This window comes from Carex rostrata, chromosome 3 (assembly GCF_964058835.1).
Source record: "Carex rostrata chromosome 3, lpCarRost1.2, whole genome shotgun sequence".
Classification (NCBI taxonomy): domain Eukaryota; kingdom Viridiplantae; phylum Streptophyta; class Magnoliopsida; order Poales; family Cyperaceae; genus Carex; species Carex rostrata.
This window is the reverse complement of record NC_135920.1, coordinates 8,701,413-8,717,115: the sequence shown is the minus strand read 5'-3', so window position 1 is coordinate 8,717,115 and position 15,703 is coordinate 8,701,413. Positions and strand designations below refer to the sequence as shown.

At 33.7% G+C, this 15,703-nt stretch overlaps 2 protein-coding genes across 2 annotated transcripts; one reads left to right on the top strand and one right to left on the bottom strand.

Annotated features, from left to right (window-relative positions):
* Positions 1-4,434: 4,434 nt before the first annotated feature.
* LOC144551301 (spindle pole body-associated protein) lies at positions 4,435-8,113 on the top strand. Its single transcript, XM_078299218.1, has 3 exons — positions 4,435-4,790; positions 6,247-6,388; positions 7,866-8,113. The coding sequence occupies exons 1-3, from the start codon at positions 4,507-4,509 to the stop codon at positions 7,950-7,952; spliced, it is 513 nt and encodes a 170-aa protein (XP_078155344.1). The 5' UTR covers positions 4,435-4,506; the 3' UTR covers positions 7,953-8,113.
* A 922-nt stretch (positions 8,114-9,035) lies between these two features.
* Positions 9,036-12,087, bottom strand: LOC144551300 (uncharacterized protein C24B11.05-like). Its single transcript, XM_078299217.1, has 8 exons — positions 11,819-12,087; positions 11,646-11,711; positions 11,447-11,544; positions 11,298-11,335; positions 11,131-11,218; positions 10,529-10,750; positions 10,161-10,226; positions 9,036-9,467 (listed from the first exon to the last, which is right to left on the bottom strand). The coding sequence occupies exons 1-8, from the start codon at positions 11,868-11,870 to the stop codon at positions 9,294-9,296; spliced, it is 804 nt and encodes a 267-aa protein (XP_078155343.1). The 5' UTR covers positions 11,871-12,087; the 3' UTR covers positions 9,036-9,293.
* Between the last annotated feature and the right edge of the window lie 3,616 nt (positions 12,088-15,703).

Below are 15,703 nucleotides of genomic sequence, written 5' to 3'. Positions count from 1 at the left end.
TTGGGTATAATTCGAGAATGATTCGTAATTATCCGGATCAGAGATCTCAATTCTGCAAGAGAGTAAAAAAAAATATCCTGAAAAAAATTCGCAAATAATTCAGAAAAAATTCATAAAATTCACGAATTATTCGAGTATAATTCGGTCAAAATTTGGTCAACCGAATAATTTAGCGTTCGATTCGGCATCACAAAAAAAACCAAATTACGAGTATAATTCGGATATAATTCGCAAATCTTGTGACTATGGTTTCAACCAAATTGAACCGCTATAATACCGACAATATACATTAATACACAAATCCTCCCTAAGAATAGTAGAATACTGCGGATTTTTTTATTAATAGAAAAGATTAAAAAAAATTGTCGTTTTTTTTATTAACAGGAAAGATAAAAATATATATATATATTGTCAATGAGATATGCTTTTGTAAAATTTGGGAAAATAGGAAGAACTTATGATTTATAATGTTCAGACACTATAGTTAGACATTATAAACTATAACATTTAGTTAATTTGATCGTTAATGATCATTAAAAAAAATGTAGTTGGACATTATGGTTCATAACGTTTAGCTACAGTGTTTTTATTCAATTCTAACTGTTATTGTTATGAGATTGTTTTTAACGAAAAAATGCTATAATTGGACGTTATGAACCATAATGTCGAGCTACATTATTTTTTTTACGATCATTAATGATTAGATTAACTGAACGTTATGGTTTATAACATCGAACTACAGTACTTTGAACGTTATAAACCATAACGTTCTTCCTATATTTTAAAATTTCATGAAACCTTACTCCATTATCAATATATTCTTTTTCCTAGTAATTAAAAATCGGAGAATACTATCCATGTTCTTTAGATCACATACTATGCCGCTGAATTGTGGGACTAACGAGCGCGACCACCAATCAGTTATGGACAACAAGTTTTTCCGAAGAACAATTACGTGGAGTGTTCAAACGTTTTAAAATTGATATAAAATAGTCGAATCAAAATTTTATTCGGTTTTTAAAAAAATAAAACCGAACTATTCAAATTAAACTTATCAACCGAATAACAACTGAATCAAAAATACCAAAATTTCACATTTAATAATTATAAAAATATATATCAAAATATATATCAATCAAACAAACCCATGCAAACTACTTGCCCCCCTCCATAAGAGTGAGAAAAACTAATAGTCGGATTTGTGAGAAAACAAACCGTCTAGAGGGGGCCAAGAGGGTTTGTGAAACTAATGTTAAACAAATTCACGCAAATTTCTTGTCCTCTAACTCACTTGCGAGGTTAATCTGGAGTGTTAGTCGGGTTAACTAATCATCCTCAAGTCCGGTTCCTTTCCAAATTGACAAATTGTCTAGTGGCCATGCTCTAGTTCAGAGGAACCGACCGTCTAGTAGTCGCCTCTCCAGTCGGTCCCGACCCCAGATTGACCAGCCTTTTAGTAGTTAGACCGCTCATTGGGGTCAATTTTGTGATCCGGATGAAACCGATGAGACAGTGGATCCGGAATTACAAGAGACAGAGGAACATTGGGGGTATGTTGATCTTGAGGGTGTGAGCGATCAGAGTGACCAGGAAGATACTAGGCATGTGCTTGGACAGAGACGTTTCAGGCGAATCGCAGGTTTCGAATAATGGATTGTGGGTTTGAGCACCCGACTTCAGCTTTCAATGACATATCAGGGTTTCAGAAAGCAAATGCGGGTTTGTTTGGAATGCTTGCAGAATTTGAGAATGAATTGTTAGATGGAGAAACCTATGACTCAAAAGAGCAAATGAAGAGCGCAATTGCCAAGTTTCACATTTCTTTATTTTTTAACTTCATTTAAATTTTTTATTTTTTTTGTAGTTTATTAATAAACGGTCCGAGAGGTCAAATAGTATGAAGACGCTTGGGAGATTTGGCAACTTCATTGAGTTTGAGGTAACATCCACACAAGAGAGATTTCATGCATTCATACCTGACGCTTCTGACCGGTTTACTAAGGCCAATTTCAAATACACGGTGGTCATCACGGATGATAACACGGTTACTTGCACATGCCAGAAGCCTCAATTAGACATAATACTGTGTTCTCATGTTCTAGCCGTGTCGTCTTTGAGGCCTCGATCCTGGCAGGTCTGTAAGTCACTACTACCACATCCAGACACTGATCAACACATGAATGGCTAATGGCATGTGTATGAGAATCAGTCAAAATGATCGAAAAAACGAGGGCCCTGTCCTTGTTCCACATTCAAATAATGTTACTTTGGATCGAAGGCGACACAACAAGATTCCACAATGGTTGGATGTACTAAATAAGAGGAAAAGGGGACACCAAGCTGGCTAAGATACACAGAAAAGACATAATAGAGCTGCTCGAGATGCACGAGATGCACGAGATAGTTAATTTAATTTTTTTTATTCAATTCTAACTTTCAGAAAATTTCTTAAGACTTAATAGTAACAATTAATATTTGTTTTTTTTTGTAAATTTTGCAGGTTGAGAAGCAAGCAATGGATATTTATCTAGGAGATAAATTTATGTTTTCATTGTATTATATGTTTTTAGTTGTATTTTCAAGAATATTGCTTATTTCATGTTTGTTAGGCATACTTTTATTGTAATCATGATAACATTAACATGATATTGTTCTATTTATAACTTCTTCATTTTTTCCCCAACAAAACGACATTTGAAACAAAAATAAAGCCAATTTTGTTGTTATTTTCAAAAACCAAAACAAATTAAACATAATAAAAACCAAAATAATTAAAACATAACAAATAACAAAAACCCAAACAAATAAAATACCTCATATGGAAAAAAAAAAGTGGAGCCTCATCCACTAGGTGCGGTTTCCAGTAAAAGGGGCTGCATCTAAGGGTGCAAACGGATCAGATAGTGGTAAAATCATATCCGTATCTGCTTTTATTTTTTGGATACGGATACGGATCGGATATTAGACGGATGCGGATACGGATCAGATATTAAACGGATATGGATACAGAAATCAGCTTTTTATAATAGTGAATAACATAATTTTTTTCATAATATATATTAAACTATGAGATGAGCTACGGTGAGTTGCGAAGTAAAACACGTTTCTACTTCACGTCGTATTTTCATTTTGAAAGTTCAAATGACCGATCCGAACCGTTAGATGTGATTTCCATATATGTGCTTGGCGACCAAATTTTACATTTTTTGGAATTGTTTTACTATTTATTAAGCAATTTTGAAAACTGCTATTTTGTTGTGAACAGTAAAAAACAATAAAAATTTATGAACCATTGATTTTCAAAATTGCTTAATAAATAGTAAAAAAATTCCAAAAAATGTAAAATTTGGTCTCCAAGCACATTTCAATATGGAGATCATGTTGAGCAATTCGGATCGGTTGTTTGAATTTTCAAATCGCAAAATATGAGTGTGAAGTAAAATAGTCGCTTTACTTCGCAACTCACCGTAGCCCATCTCTTAAACTATATATTATATGAGGAAGGTTCAAATACCTCCATTTTTTGTGCCTCCATCATGCCTCTATGTTTTTAAACTTTAATAACTCAAAATTTAAAACTTAAAAGTCAAAATAAAACCGTTAGATGTGATCTATATTATTTTCTCTATGTGCTCATAAAAAAATATCACATTTCAATTTTGTTTTTATGTGAATCAATAAGTTGAAAAATCAACGTCTAGAAATTATCCACATTAGTACGTTTTTTACAAGCTCTTGATGACAATCAAAATAAAATTGAAATGCCATAATTTTTTACATGTGCATAAATAAAATGATGTAGATCATATTCAACAATTTTATTTTGACTTTTAAGTTTTAAATTTTAATTATTAAAGTTTTTAAAAATGAAGGCATGATGGAGACATAAAAAATGGATTTGAACCCTTATCTATTATTCGGATACGGATAATTAAAATTATAAATCATATTCGCATCTGTATCCATATCCGCACGGATATTCAGATATCAGATATCCGTATCTAATTTTCAGATACGAATTCGAATACAGTCGAATAATATCCAACCTGTTTGCACCCCTAGCTGCATCTCCTAGGTGCGGCCATAGTAGAAATTAAAATCCCAGAAAAGACGGTTTTTTTTTTTTGTTGAGAGAATGGTATATTTAAAATTTTTGGGCAAAAGTCTCTGTCAAATTGAGCCGCTATAAACACATACAGTAGGCATTTATACAGCAAATCCTCCGAGAATACTGTCCAGCTTTGCCAAAACTCAAAAAGTAATACTGTAATGCAAGGGATACGTTTTGAGATTCGTGCATGATTAAAACTGACGACTCAAATCTCATTATACTCCGATACTGCATTGAGGCCACAAACTTTGCTACTGAATAGTGGGACCAACGAGCGGGACCACTGGTCAGTTATGGACAGTAAAAGTCTTCCCGAAGACGATAACGAAGGTAGCAAATAGCAATTGCAATTTCCAGCAAAACCGAAGTCAGTCCCAGAGAAAAGGAAAACACAAATGGGGGCACTCTCTCTTTCCCTTCCTCTGGTTTCCCTCCATTCCAATTCTATCCTTGCCTCTCCAGTCCACCCCTACCTAAGCTCTCCTTGTCCTCCTCGTCTGACTCTTCTCTCGCGCTGGAAATACCCGGTGACCGTCAGGGCCAGTAAAGAGGCGAAGAGACCAGGGGGCGGCGGTGAATCTCTGTTCTTTGACGAAAATGGAGTAGTAGATGACATGGATGGATACCTCAATTATCTCTCGCTTGAGTATGATTCTGTCTGGGACACTAAACCCGCCTGGTCAGTTAACCAAATTAAGCTTCTCTTTTGTTAAGTATGCCAATGTATTTTACACACAAAATTAATTAATTTTAATTTGTTCTGGTCATATGGCCAATTACTTGTAAAGATATGCCACCTTATTTCACCAAAATGTTGCCCAGTAGTTGTAATGTCTTTAATATTACTTAATATAATTGCCGGCCTGGTGAATTAAATCAATTAAATATGTTTGATATTATCTTACTTGCAATTGAGTTTTTTTCAATTTGATGTTATTACCATATCGTCTTCACAAAAAGCAACAAAGATAAGAAAAGAAAATAAAATAAAAGGATAGAAATAAGAAAGGTATTGATAGTAGTTTTGATTGATGATCATTTGTAAGAAATATTTAGAGCCACTGGGCCATAGTTATATTGCATGGCGATTAATTGTATTATCACTTCTTTTTTTGAAGGTTAGATGGTTTGATGCCACTAACAATTGTATTAATAAAAATGTATATTTACAAAGTCCTAATGCTATACACCTCCCCTGGTAAAGTAACCCCTAATTACAATGCACAATTGAGCAAATAGCACAGCTATCAGTGAGCTGTATATGCTGGCATGATCTCCTCCAAATTTTATGCACATGATGGTTGTTGGCAGCTTATCCACACCGCATCCAGTTATGTATTTCGATGGCCGCATCATTAATTAGTATAGGTACCATCTTGGTTGCTCCGGTAAATATTCTCCTATTCCATTCTTGCCAGATTGTCCATGTGCTTGCGGCCCAAGTCATATCCCATTGTACTCTTGACAGCGGTCCAAGGGTGATCCTGTGGTTCCACCAAACCTCGTGTATTGTGTCTCCATGCGGTCGTCCGAGGTTGAAGTGTGCCAGTATATCTATCCAGAATCTAGATGCGTAATTACACCCCTACATCATGTGATCTCTCGTTTCAATCGCACCATTATTGCATAGCACACATCCCTGATTGACATTGCACCCTCTGGTGATGAGCACCTCCTGCGTCATGAGCTTGTTCTGTAATAGCAACCAAACAAAGATTTTTACCTTGGTGGGAACTTTGAGCTTCCACAATGCCTGATAGTATCGGAAGTTGACCCCTCTGTCGGGCATTAATTGGTTTGCTGATGAACAAGTAAATAGGCTGTCCTTGCTCCATTGCCAAGATAAGGCCCCCCTCTGAGTATTGTATTGAAGTGACACAAAGTACAGTAGTGTCAGTGAGGACAGATCCCGTATAAAGAATGACAAATTGGGCTGGATTCCTATGTTGGAAGCATCTGTTGTGCCATACAAAAGCCGGACCGCATCCGCCCAATACCTGCCCTGTTTGTTATGGATTTTCCATAACCATTTTGTCAACAGTGCATTGTTTTGTCGGCCAAGCTTTATGATATACTTATCACTTCTGGTTGGATTAACTATCTTGAGGTAACTTCTTTTAATGTTCTTTTCTTAGGTGTCAACCTTGGACAATACTTCTTACCGGACTGAGTGTAACTGCATGTAGCTGGTTAATTCTGCATTCTATACTACTAAGCAGTGCGACCTTTGCTCTAATATCAGCATGGTGGTACATTTTTTTATACGCCTATCCTAAGGTACATTTCCTATCCATATACTTCTTTATAATTGTTATTGGATTCAGATTCTTTCATTATATTGGATGAACCATGAAGCCTTACATTTGTTGATGCATTACTGCACCTTTTTTTTAAAAAAAAAAAATCAGAATTACTATAATGGAACATTTAACTTTCTCTGGTGTTCAAAAATTTAGAGAAATATACATGTCATCCTCAATGACAACAATCAAGATTGGACTGATATTATTTGTTTGTCACAATCTCACATTCACCAGCCCAAAATTTCAGTTGCTAGTGGATTTGACTGCATAATGGGTTTATATCAGTTTATCCGTAACACCTTGTTTGGATGGAGAGTAGAGGAAGGGAGGGAAGGGAAGGGAAAGAAAATGTCATGATTGATTATTGTTTGATTAAAAATATATTAGGAGGGTAATGTTTATGGGTGTTACTCTTTGAGCCTTCTCAAATTTATATTTTGTTCATCTCCAAATTGGGGTGTAACGGAAGTGAACAAGATGAACCAAACAAGAGAAAGGTTCCCTCCCCTCCAGCTCTTTACCTCGCTTCCCTTTCACCTCGTGTGAACCAAACATAGTGTTAAGGGTTACAATGGTATTTTGAATCGCTACCTTTATGGATTATGATGGATTAAGGACAACCCAATATCCTTCTTTTTTAGTATTTGACAATTTAGACCCGACCCCTAACCTTCCAAGCCAACCCAAGTGCATGCACCCCAGCATTTTGGGTAGCTCCTGACAGACAAGCTCTCGAAAATAGATATGTTTACCTCAAATTGTCGACTAACACCGGCTGTCTCTTGCAACTAGCAGCTTGAGTCAATGCTAGTATATAATCTTACATTAGTTATGTCTATTGAATTTAAAAAAGCCATTCTCTAGTTCTCAATAACCTCGGTGGTAGAAGGGGGAAATTTTTTGTCTGTCCATAATTAAGCGATCCAATTTTTTCTTCTCGACTGTTAATAACAAACTCCTGCTGCCATACCATTAGCAGCTGAGAACTAAATTTGGCTAGGTACAATCTGACTAATCAGTCAGTTACTGTTTCCCAATGGTTTGTCATCACCTTAGCAATCAATATGTCAACTTTTGCATTTTACAATATTCAACTCCCAGAAACTTTTCCAAGAAGGAAAATAGATCCCTACATCCCAGACTTGATTTTGTTAGCACAGAACTCTTTTTTGGTCCAATTGGTCCCTCAACTATTCAATTTGGTTCAATCAAGCCCCTCCTTTAGATACTGATGGGGCAAATGCGAATGATGATGTGATGATGGCACGCTAATGTGACACTGTTTTTATGACTTGGAGGTTCAAGGGCATGGAACATAAAAATGTCCAAGGGCCTAACTGCAACAATCACAATAGCTTAAGGGTCGGGCCACAAACAATAAATTACTTCAATACTCAGTACTGAGCTTGAAAATATACTTCACCAATGTCGTTAATTTATTCTATTTGTAGGCATATTCTGAAATGATAGCAGAGAGAAGAAGAAGAGTTAGCGATGGGAAGGAAGATACATATGGTAAGGAGAATACTGACAATTGATCCACTCTCCTTTTATTTCTTTGCAAGTGCAAGAACAATCATACAGCGCTTAATCCATAGCATGAATTTGGCAACATTGTCAATTTTTTGTTGTAGTGTACATATAGGAACAAGTGGAAATTAAAGGCATAGGGTTCTCTTATAATTTCTATGTTCTGATTTGTCCAATCTCTTGATATTAGTTCTTAATCTTGGATTAGCAGCCAAATCAAAATCTTTTCGGGGGTCAATAGCATTCTCTAATAAAATTTTGTGCGCGGATGAAACAACCACAATAACAAAAATTTGCAACCCCGTAAATTTAGAACGGCATGGTACAACATATGCCCAATGAACTATGAAGTAGATATAACAGAGATGTGTTTATGGAGTTACAAACTATGAGCTCCTATTAAAATAGGTACTGCACTAATCGGGCGCATTAAGAGTACAAACTGTCCTTAGCCAAATTATGTCACCAACGTTTCTCCTTTCTTTTCATTTTAATTTTTTTTAATTTTTTGAGATCCTGTCATAGGAATATTAATCATGGTTGTATCCAAAATTACACACTGAACCTAGAAATGCCAAACATATAACAAGAACCATTTGATCTGAACATCAAACGGAGCAATGGGCTCCTATTTAATAAAATTGGCAGTAAAAATAAATTTAGTCTGTTTTATAACAGTCTTCAACCTCTTTTTGTTAGATTTTTTTTTGTTATATTTTAGCATGGAATAGTTCCTTCATGAACTATCAATTTTTTTTTATCAAATCCTGTCATGAGAATACGAACTGCTTTCTGGATCATATGATAAATAAAAAATAAAATAAATTTTAACAAATAATGTGCAAGAAGGACATAATTAAAATCATGAAATATGATGACAAAAATGATAAACATATGAAGAGATATGATATAAAGAAATTAGGTGTGACCTGGGATGTAATGCGTATATTATGCCAGTTGTTTTCCGTAAGTGCTCAACAACCAACCAAAACATCAATTAAAAAAAGAGATTATGAGCTAATAAAGCAATTAACAACGACCTAACTAGATGCTTCCTCTCTACCATCATCCCACATGTTGCAACATAATAATTGGCCATAAACTTTATTTATTTCACAGCCACAAAAGGGACCGTCCATCTTTGTCACAAAAAAAAAAAATAATAATATACAAAACACAGAAACAAACACCAATGTTGCCATCTACACAATATCCACAAGAGGTGGCATGTTTGGCATGTCTATATGTCAACTAAGGTTTGAAAAAGACCTTACACCAACAAGCCATGGCCCCTGAGTCAGCTTATTATAGACTCGTAGTCACAAAAGTTATCCTTTGATATATTTTATTTAGGCCTCTACTGGAGTTGGTGATCTCATGGCATCCAAATCAGATCTCTTTGGTTCTATCCCTTCTTCTTTTGCTTTCCTATTCAGGCTCCATATCTCTGGTACTTCTTTGGTGAGGTTATGGATGTTTTCAAGCGCGTAATCAGTGTCTTTTGTTTTAAGCCTTTTTCCAACCTTAAATGAAAGAAAAAATGTTAGGAGCTTTAATTGGTTTCCACTTGAGAAAAAAGAGTGAAGGTTTGTATGTGTACCCAATTACACCCAATTTACTGAAAAAGGCAATCCACTGACTTTTACAGAGGATCAATTTGTATCTCCTTTTATGTTATTAGTTGAACTTCCTCAGCGATGTTAAATTAAAAAAATTTCATCTATTTTTTATCTAACAAATAGAGAAAAGTGGTTATAAAGTTGCCATTTTGTAATCGTTTGTGAAACCGAAAAGTTTTCGCTTGATGTACAGAAAATTCTGTCGCAAGGTCTTGTTGCGGGAATAATTACATATTTCTTGGTCTCAAGCTGACCCGTTACACAAACTTTTGCAACTTATACTTCATATGGAATCTGAACCCAACCGATGATAGAGACGGCTTAGGCCATGATGTTGATAAGTTGGTTTTGTGTTACATCATTCATTTGTGGCATTAGAAGGCCAACAGCCTCAATTAGAATCAACATCGATTTCAGAATGATGTTTCATGTATTGTGACATTTCACTATTTTATATGTGTGGCCTTAAATGGTTTTTAGGTATAATAGTTTTCTAGAAGGTTCAGCTTCAGAAAAGCTGATGAAATATGAATAACTAAAGGCACTTATCTTAAGAAGATTAAAACCGAATATTTGTTAAATAAAAAAAAATGTTACCAAAGCAGTCTTTAAGCCAACAGCTTTCCCCATGGCCATGTTTCTCTCACTATCATCTAGAAATAGCTGACTCAAAGAAAGAAAATAAAAAGGATGTAATGTCAATTCCTGTTCAGAATAGCCACAATAAAGAGCAATTTGAATTACTTCGTGAAGCCATTGCCGAATAGCTGAACCAAAATATTATAACTTAAACTAAACTTCATAGAATAAATTGTATTCAAATAGTACTGTCCTATTTTTTTGTATTTAACTATATATTGGTGTTGCAATTATTGCTTCTTTTGTTAATATACATTTATGGTGCATTGTACTTTTATTTTCTCTATATTTTAGTGGGACCTCATAAACGGAGTTTGGTAACATACCATCCTCTGTGGATCAAAACCAGCAATGCACACAGCTAACTCAACTGCCTTAGCAGATGGTTTTAGAACAACCTCTGATGAAGTAGAAATGGCATCTTTTGTTTCCTCAAATAGATGTGGATTCATAGTCTCAAAGCATATTATTTGATCAAAGCAAGCCTCTTGAATGCCAAGTCTGGCTAATGCTCTGGTGACATGTTGTCTATCAGAATTAGTGAACAGCTGAAAGAAACCAACACAATAATTAGCTTTAGACATTTTTGCTCTAATAAATTTGATGAAAAGGGTTAACATGGTACCAAAGAAAAAACAATGACTATGGAATATTGGAGAACATCAATATTATGTTTGAAAATACCAAAAGTACCCTTTGTTGTCACTCGTTCTTGAAGAAAGATAGGTCGAAGATTAAGGGTAGTTTGCATGTATTTTTAATTAAATGTTGTTTGTCATATTTGTAGGCATAATTGCATTATTACTGGTATCAGCCATCTAATTCTGGTACCGGTATCAATCACTCAATATTTCTGCTGGTATTAATCACCTTATATTCGTGCATCTGTATGAAAAACTCCAAAATTGGTATTGGGTCTTGAACTTACAATTTTTCGTTGTGGGATGCTATCTAGTAGTTGTTCAAGATGTGGGTCTGATGCAATCCGATCATATGGCAACCGCCCATGCACATAGCTGCAATCAAAAGTTGTTTATTAAAGATCCAGTCTAAATAATATAACTGATTGCTCAATAAGTTCTAGCTTCCACTAACCTGTGATACTCATCAGGGTGCACATCATAACCAAGTGCCTAATAACCACAAATGAAAAATAATTCCTGATCAGTTAAGTAAATGCAAAAAGATATCTTCTTATCAGACAGTAATTAATTTATCATATTCTGGTAAAGAAATGTATGTACAATTAAGCCAGCCAGTGAGCTCCCATACTTGCGAAAGAGTTCTACCCGAAGAGAGCTAGCTCTCTCGGCTGATATATCGCATTTAATTGCAAGGAACTCTGAAAATTAGTTTAGAAGTAGAAGATCAAACTAAAGTTAAGCAAATTAAGTAGAAAAATTATCATGGTTTAATTACTAGTAGTTGAGGTAAGATAACTACCATCAATGTTTTTCTTGGTGGCATGTGAAATACCAGTTTCTGCTGGATACAGAGTGTCATCAAGATCTGTTTCAGTGTTCAAATAAGCAACATTTAATTAAATAAATCCTTGATACTGGTACTGAATAACAATTGATAGAAGAATTATATATATTTGAAGGACAATAACTTACCAAAAAGAATACAGTCTAACGGAGATTTCAGGCCTTGAAACTGAAGCGCCATTAGTGATAATAACAAAGCTTAGAAAGAAAGAAAGAACGAGGATCAAAGAGCACTACGTTCACTGTTTTAGGCAAAGAGAAAACGAGAGAGGAAATGGGTCTGGTTATGGGGGTATATAAAGAGATGGATTGAAAGAGAGAGGAACTTGTCAGTTGTCACAAGGTTGATATTTGGTGGTGGATCATATTTCTTTTTTGATTTATAACGCGTCTATTTCTTCTGTATTGTCCTTGATGTAGCGTGTTGTGTTGGGTTGAAAACTTGAAATAGTTCTCTTGTTATTCCATCTCCAGTTTGAACTGTACTGGTTCTCTCCAGGAGTCCACTGTCATGCCTATTCTGTTTTGCACTGGCAGATCTAGGTAGAGGAAATTGGGTTCAAAATTCCTCCTTTTTCTGCTAATAATATGCATACATGTTGTAACTTTTATGTAATATAAGCATGTTCGTATGCAAGTTAATATCTAATCTTCATAATTATAATCTGTATTTCTAATTTGATCATCATATTGAGGTAAAAATTTAATTTGGTAATTGTATACTGGTAAGAAAAGAAATGTTCTGAACTTGCATTTTTGTACTGGAAATTAACAATGTTGCGTGCTAATATGATATTATTAATTGAGATGAGAGTAAAATTATAATTAAGAAGAATTCAATTTGAATTGTAAAATATAACTAAGAAGAATTCAATTTGAATTTTTCAATGTAAATTTTGTCATTTGATGAGGCAACTTAATTATAAGCTATTAAAAGATTCCGAATAAATCAATAATTTATTGCAATTTTTTATTAAAAACCAAATACCTTAATATCATTAGCAAAGCACGAGATTGAATTTCAGTTTTTCACTGATAGTGCTCATCATATTTAGTAATAACACATTAAAACTGTACTTGCTAATGTCGTACGTAGTAGTATTAAAACGGAGGATATTTTGCTCAATTAAAACGGAGAGGATATGAATTCTCTGAGAAAACAGGAAACACGGATGAGTTGCATGACCTGATGACCTGTAACGGATAGGAATAGTGGAATATGATATATTATTATAAATAAAGAGTGATAATAACTATTGATTCCGTGTCAGCAATCGCTTAACATAAACGTGCTTTTTAGATAAACGAATTATATATTGTGTCGCAGATACTTATTTTTTTAATTTTTGAGAAAAATAATCGCTGAACATTAATTACTTCAAATAAGTGGTGTAGTCGGAATTTAAATCAAAAATAGACAAAAAATATTAACAATTCAAGTTTCATAAAAATTAAGTATATATATATATATTTTTTTAAATTCTTAGTAAGGGCTATTAAGGTTAAATTAAAGTACAAATTGCATCATGGGTTGAAAATTTTGAACTTCACATGATATGACAAAAACATTTTCAAAGTAGAACAACAATTCAATACAATATAAGTTGAGTGAGTCTATGGTATTATGCATATCACGGGTTGTTACCGTGATACGGCTTTATATTCGAGTTTTCAAATCCTAACGGTCGATCCGAACCGTTCATCTTGTTCTCCATATTAATATGTGTTTGGAGACCAAATTTTACATTTTTTGAAATTTTTTTTACTATTTTTTTAGATTTATTGAAAATCACTGTTTTTGGATGGTCCAGAATTTTCAGATCAAGTGATTTTCTAAATATCTAAAAAAATAGTAAATTTTTTTTCAAAAATGGTAAAATTTGGTCTCCAAACACATATTAATATGGAGAACAAGATGAACGGTTCGGATCGACCGTTAGGATTTGAAAACTCGAATATAAAGCCGTAGCACGGTAACAACCCGTGATATGCATAATACCATAGACTCACTCATATAAGTTTATAAAAACATTTCAAAATCCAAGATAGAGTAAATGTCCGATCTTGAACAATAGTGGCTCCGCCACTGCTTCAAATCAGAGTTAAACATAAAAGAATGATTAAGATAGTATTTAAACTTTTGTTAACTATCAAAAACAATCTGAAGCATCGAAAATAAAAACTAAAATATTGTTAAGCTACAACAGATAATATAATGGGAGCTGATAACAGTACCTGCACTGTACACGCAGGGGGACCACCGAAAATTAAATGTTAAAATATAACTTCTTGTGGGAATTACAAAAATTGCACAATTCGGATTTTTTTTTTCCTAAAGTGTAGAAGTCTAAATTAAATGATTAAATGCATCTGAATAATGTGTAGAAGTCTAAATTTAACTAAAATTATACTCGCCACACGTACCGCCACATGATGCATTACAATTAAAATTAAATAAACTCTAAAATTTAGCAATATAATATATTTCCTTATTTCATTCACTCCTTATTTCTTCCTCTCCAATTTAGCAATATAATTATGTTTTCTTATTTCTTTCATTCCTTATTTCTCTTCTATGTTTCTATAGTTATTGCCGTGAAAAATTTAGAAATGTTATCAATTTTGTTTCTATACATATCAGGATATTTGATAACAAGTTATCTGGCTTTTAGCGATTTTTTTCTTTGTTTCCTTGTTTCTCCTCTTCAGATATCTACATGCATCTCTTGCATCTTTTATTTGTATGAGAATACGTTAGCATATTCTTTTATTATTAAATAATTATTTTTATTAGTCTATTTTTCATGAAAATATGTTATTTTGTATGAATTTTTTTTTCTCTTATAATGTATTCCGTTGCAACGCACGGGAATGATACTAGTTAATACCTATGAACGGAAGTATTTATATCTATGTACAGAAGTATTTATACTTATAATGTGAACAATTATTTATTGTGTGGATTATGTAGCGCCAAGATAACAATACCCGTGCTACAGTACCCACACTGTACCCGCGCTACAGTACTTGGGGACCACCAAAAATTAAATGCATAAATATAACTTCCTACGGGAACTACAAAAACTCCACAATTTAATTTTTTTTCTAAAGTATTAATATTTATGCAATTTTCTTTTTTAAATGAGATCCATAATGACATACTTTTAGGCTCGTCGTCACGCAAGTGTTTATACCTCGCCGTACAAGTATTTATACCTACACTTGCAAGTATTTTTTACATATGACACTGAAAGTATTAATATCTAAATATTGAAGGTATTTATACTTATACACTGAAGTATTTATACATATGAGGTCAACTATGTTTATTAGAGGAAAGTTGACGCGGGAATGATTGGAGAACTCGAAAATATATTATCATAACAAGTTACGCATCAAAGTATTAACATCTTACATTTTTAAGTGCTAATATCTTATCTTCTAAGTACTTATATCTACGAAGGTATAAATATCCAAGTATTTTTTACATATGACACACAAAGTATTAATATCTAAGTATTGAAAGTATTTATATCTATACACTGAAGTATTTATTTTTATGAGATCAACTATTTTTGTTAGAGAAAGGTTGACGCTGAATTAGTGCCGGGACTTTGAAAGGGGAACCATATGATTAGTGGGGACCATAGAAAAAGGGTGCTGCTGGAATTTTAGAATAATAATTAGTTGAGACTATATAATATCTTTTTAGAATAATAATTAGTGGACACAATATAATTAGTGGGAACCATAATACATTATTTTTCTAAGTCCGGATACTGTAACACGGTACTGTAGCGCGGGTATAGTGCGGATACTGTAGCGCGGGTACAGAAATAATTATTCTAATATAATAGTATGTACTGGTGCTTAACTGATTATAACCTTCCAAAATAAGCCTCTCTATTTTATTAACTTTAGACTGGGAAAATCTAGTAGATCTACACTAATTACTAGTGCGATAGCCACAAGGAATATTTTATTATATATTTTTTTTATTCTGTATTTATCTGA

What these genes read in the sequence shown, in the direction of transcription:
- LOC144551301 (XM_078299218.1), top strand. Translation starts at nt 4,507, where the DNA reads ATGGGGGCACTCTCTCTTTCCCTTCCTCTGGTTTCCCTCCATTCCAAT. An exon ending in TGGGACACTAAACCCGCCTG is followed by an intron (nt 4,791 to 6,246) that starts GTCAGTTAACCA and finishes TTCTTTTCTTAG; the next exon opens with GTGTCAACCTTGGACAATAC. An exon ending in TTTTATACGCCTATCCTAAG is followed by an intron (nt 6,389 to 7,865) that starts GTACATTTCCTA and finishes TTCTATTTGTAG; the next exon opens with GCATATTCTGAAATGATAGC.
- LOC144551300 (XM_078299217.1), bottom strand. Translation starts at nt 11,870, where the DNA reads ATGGCGCTTCAGTTTCAAGGCCTGAAATCTCCGTTAGACTGTATTCTT. An exon ending in CACCAAGAAAAACATTGATG is followed by an intron (nt 11,545 to 11,645) that starts GTAGTTATCTTA and finishes ACTAATTTTCAG; the next exon opens with AGTTCCTTGCAATTAAATGC. An exon ending in GCATCCCACAACGAAAAATT is followed by an intron (nt 10,751 to 11,130) that starts GTAAGTTCAAGA and finishes GGTTTCTTTCAG; the next exon opens with CTGTTCACTAATTCTGATAG.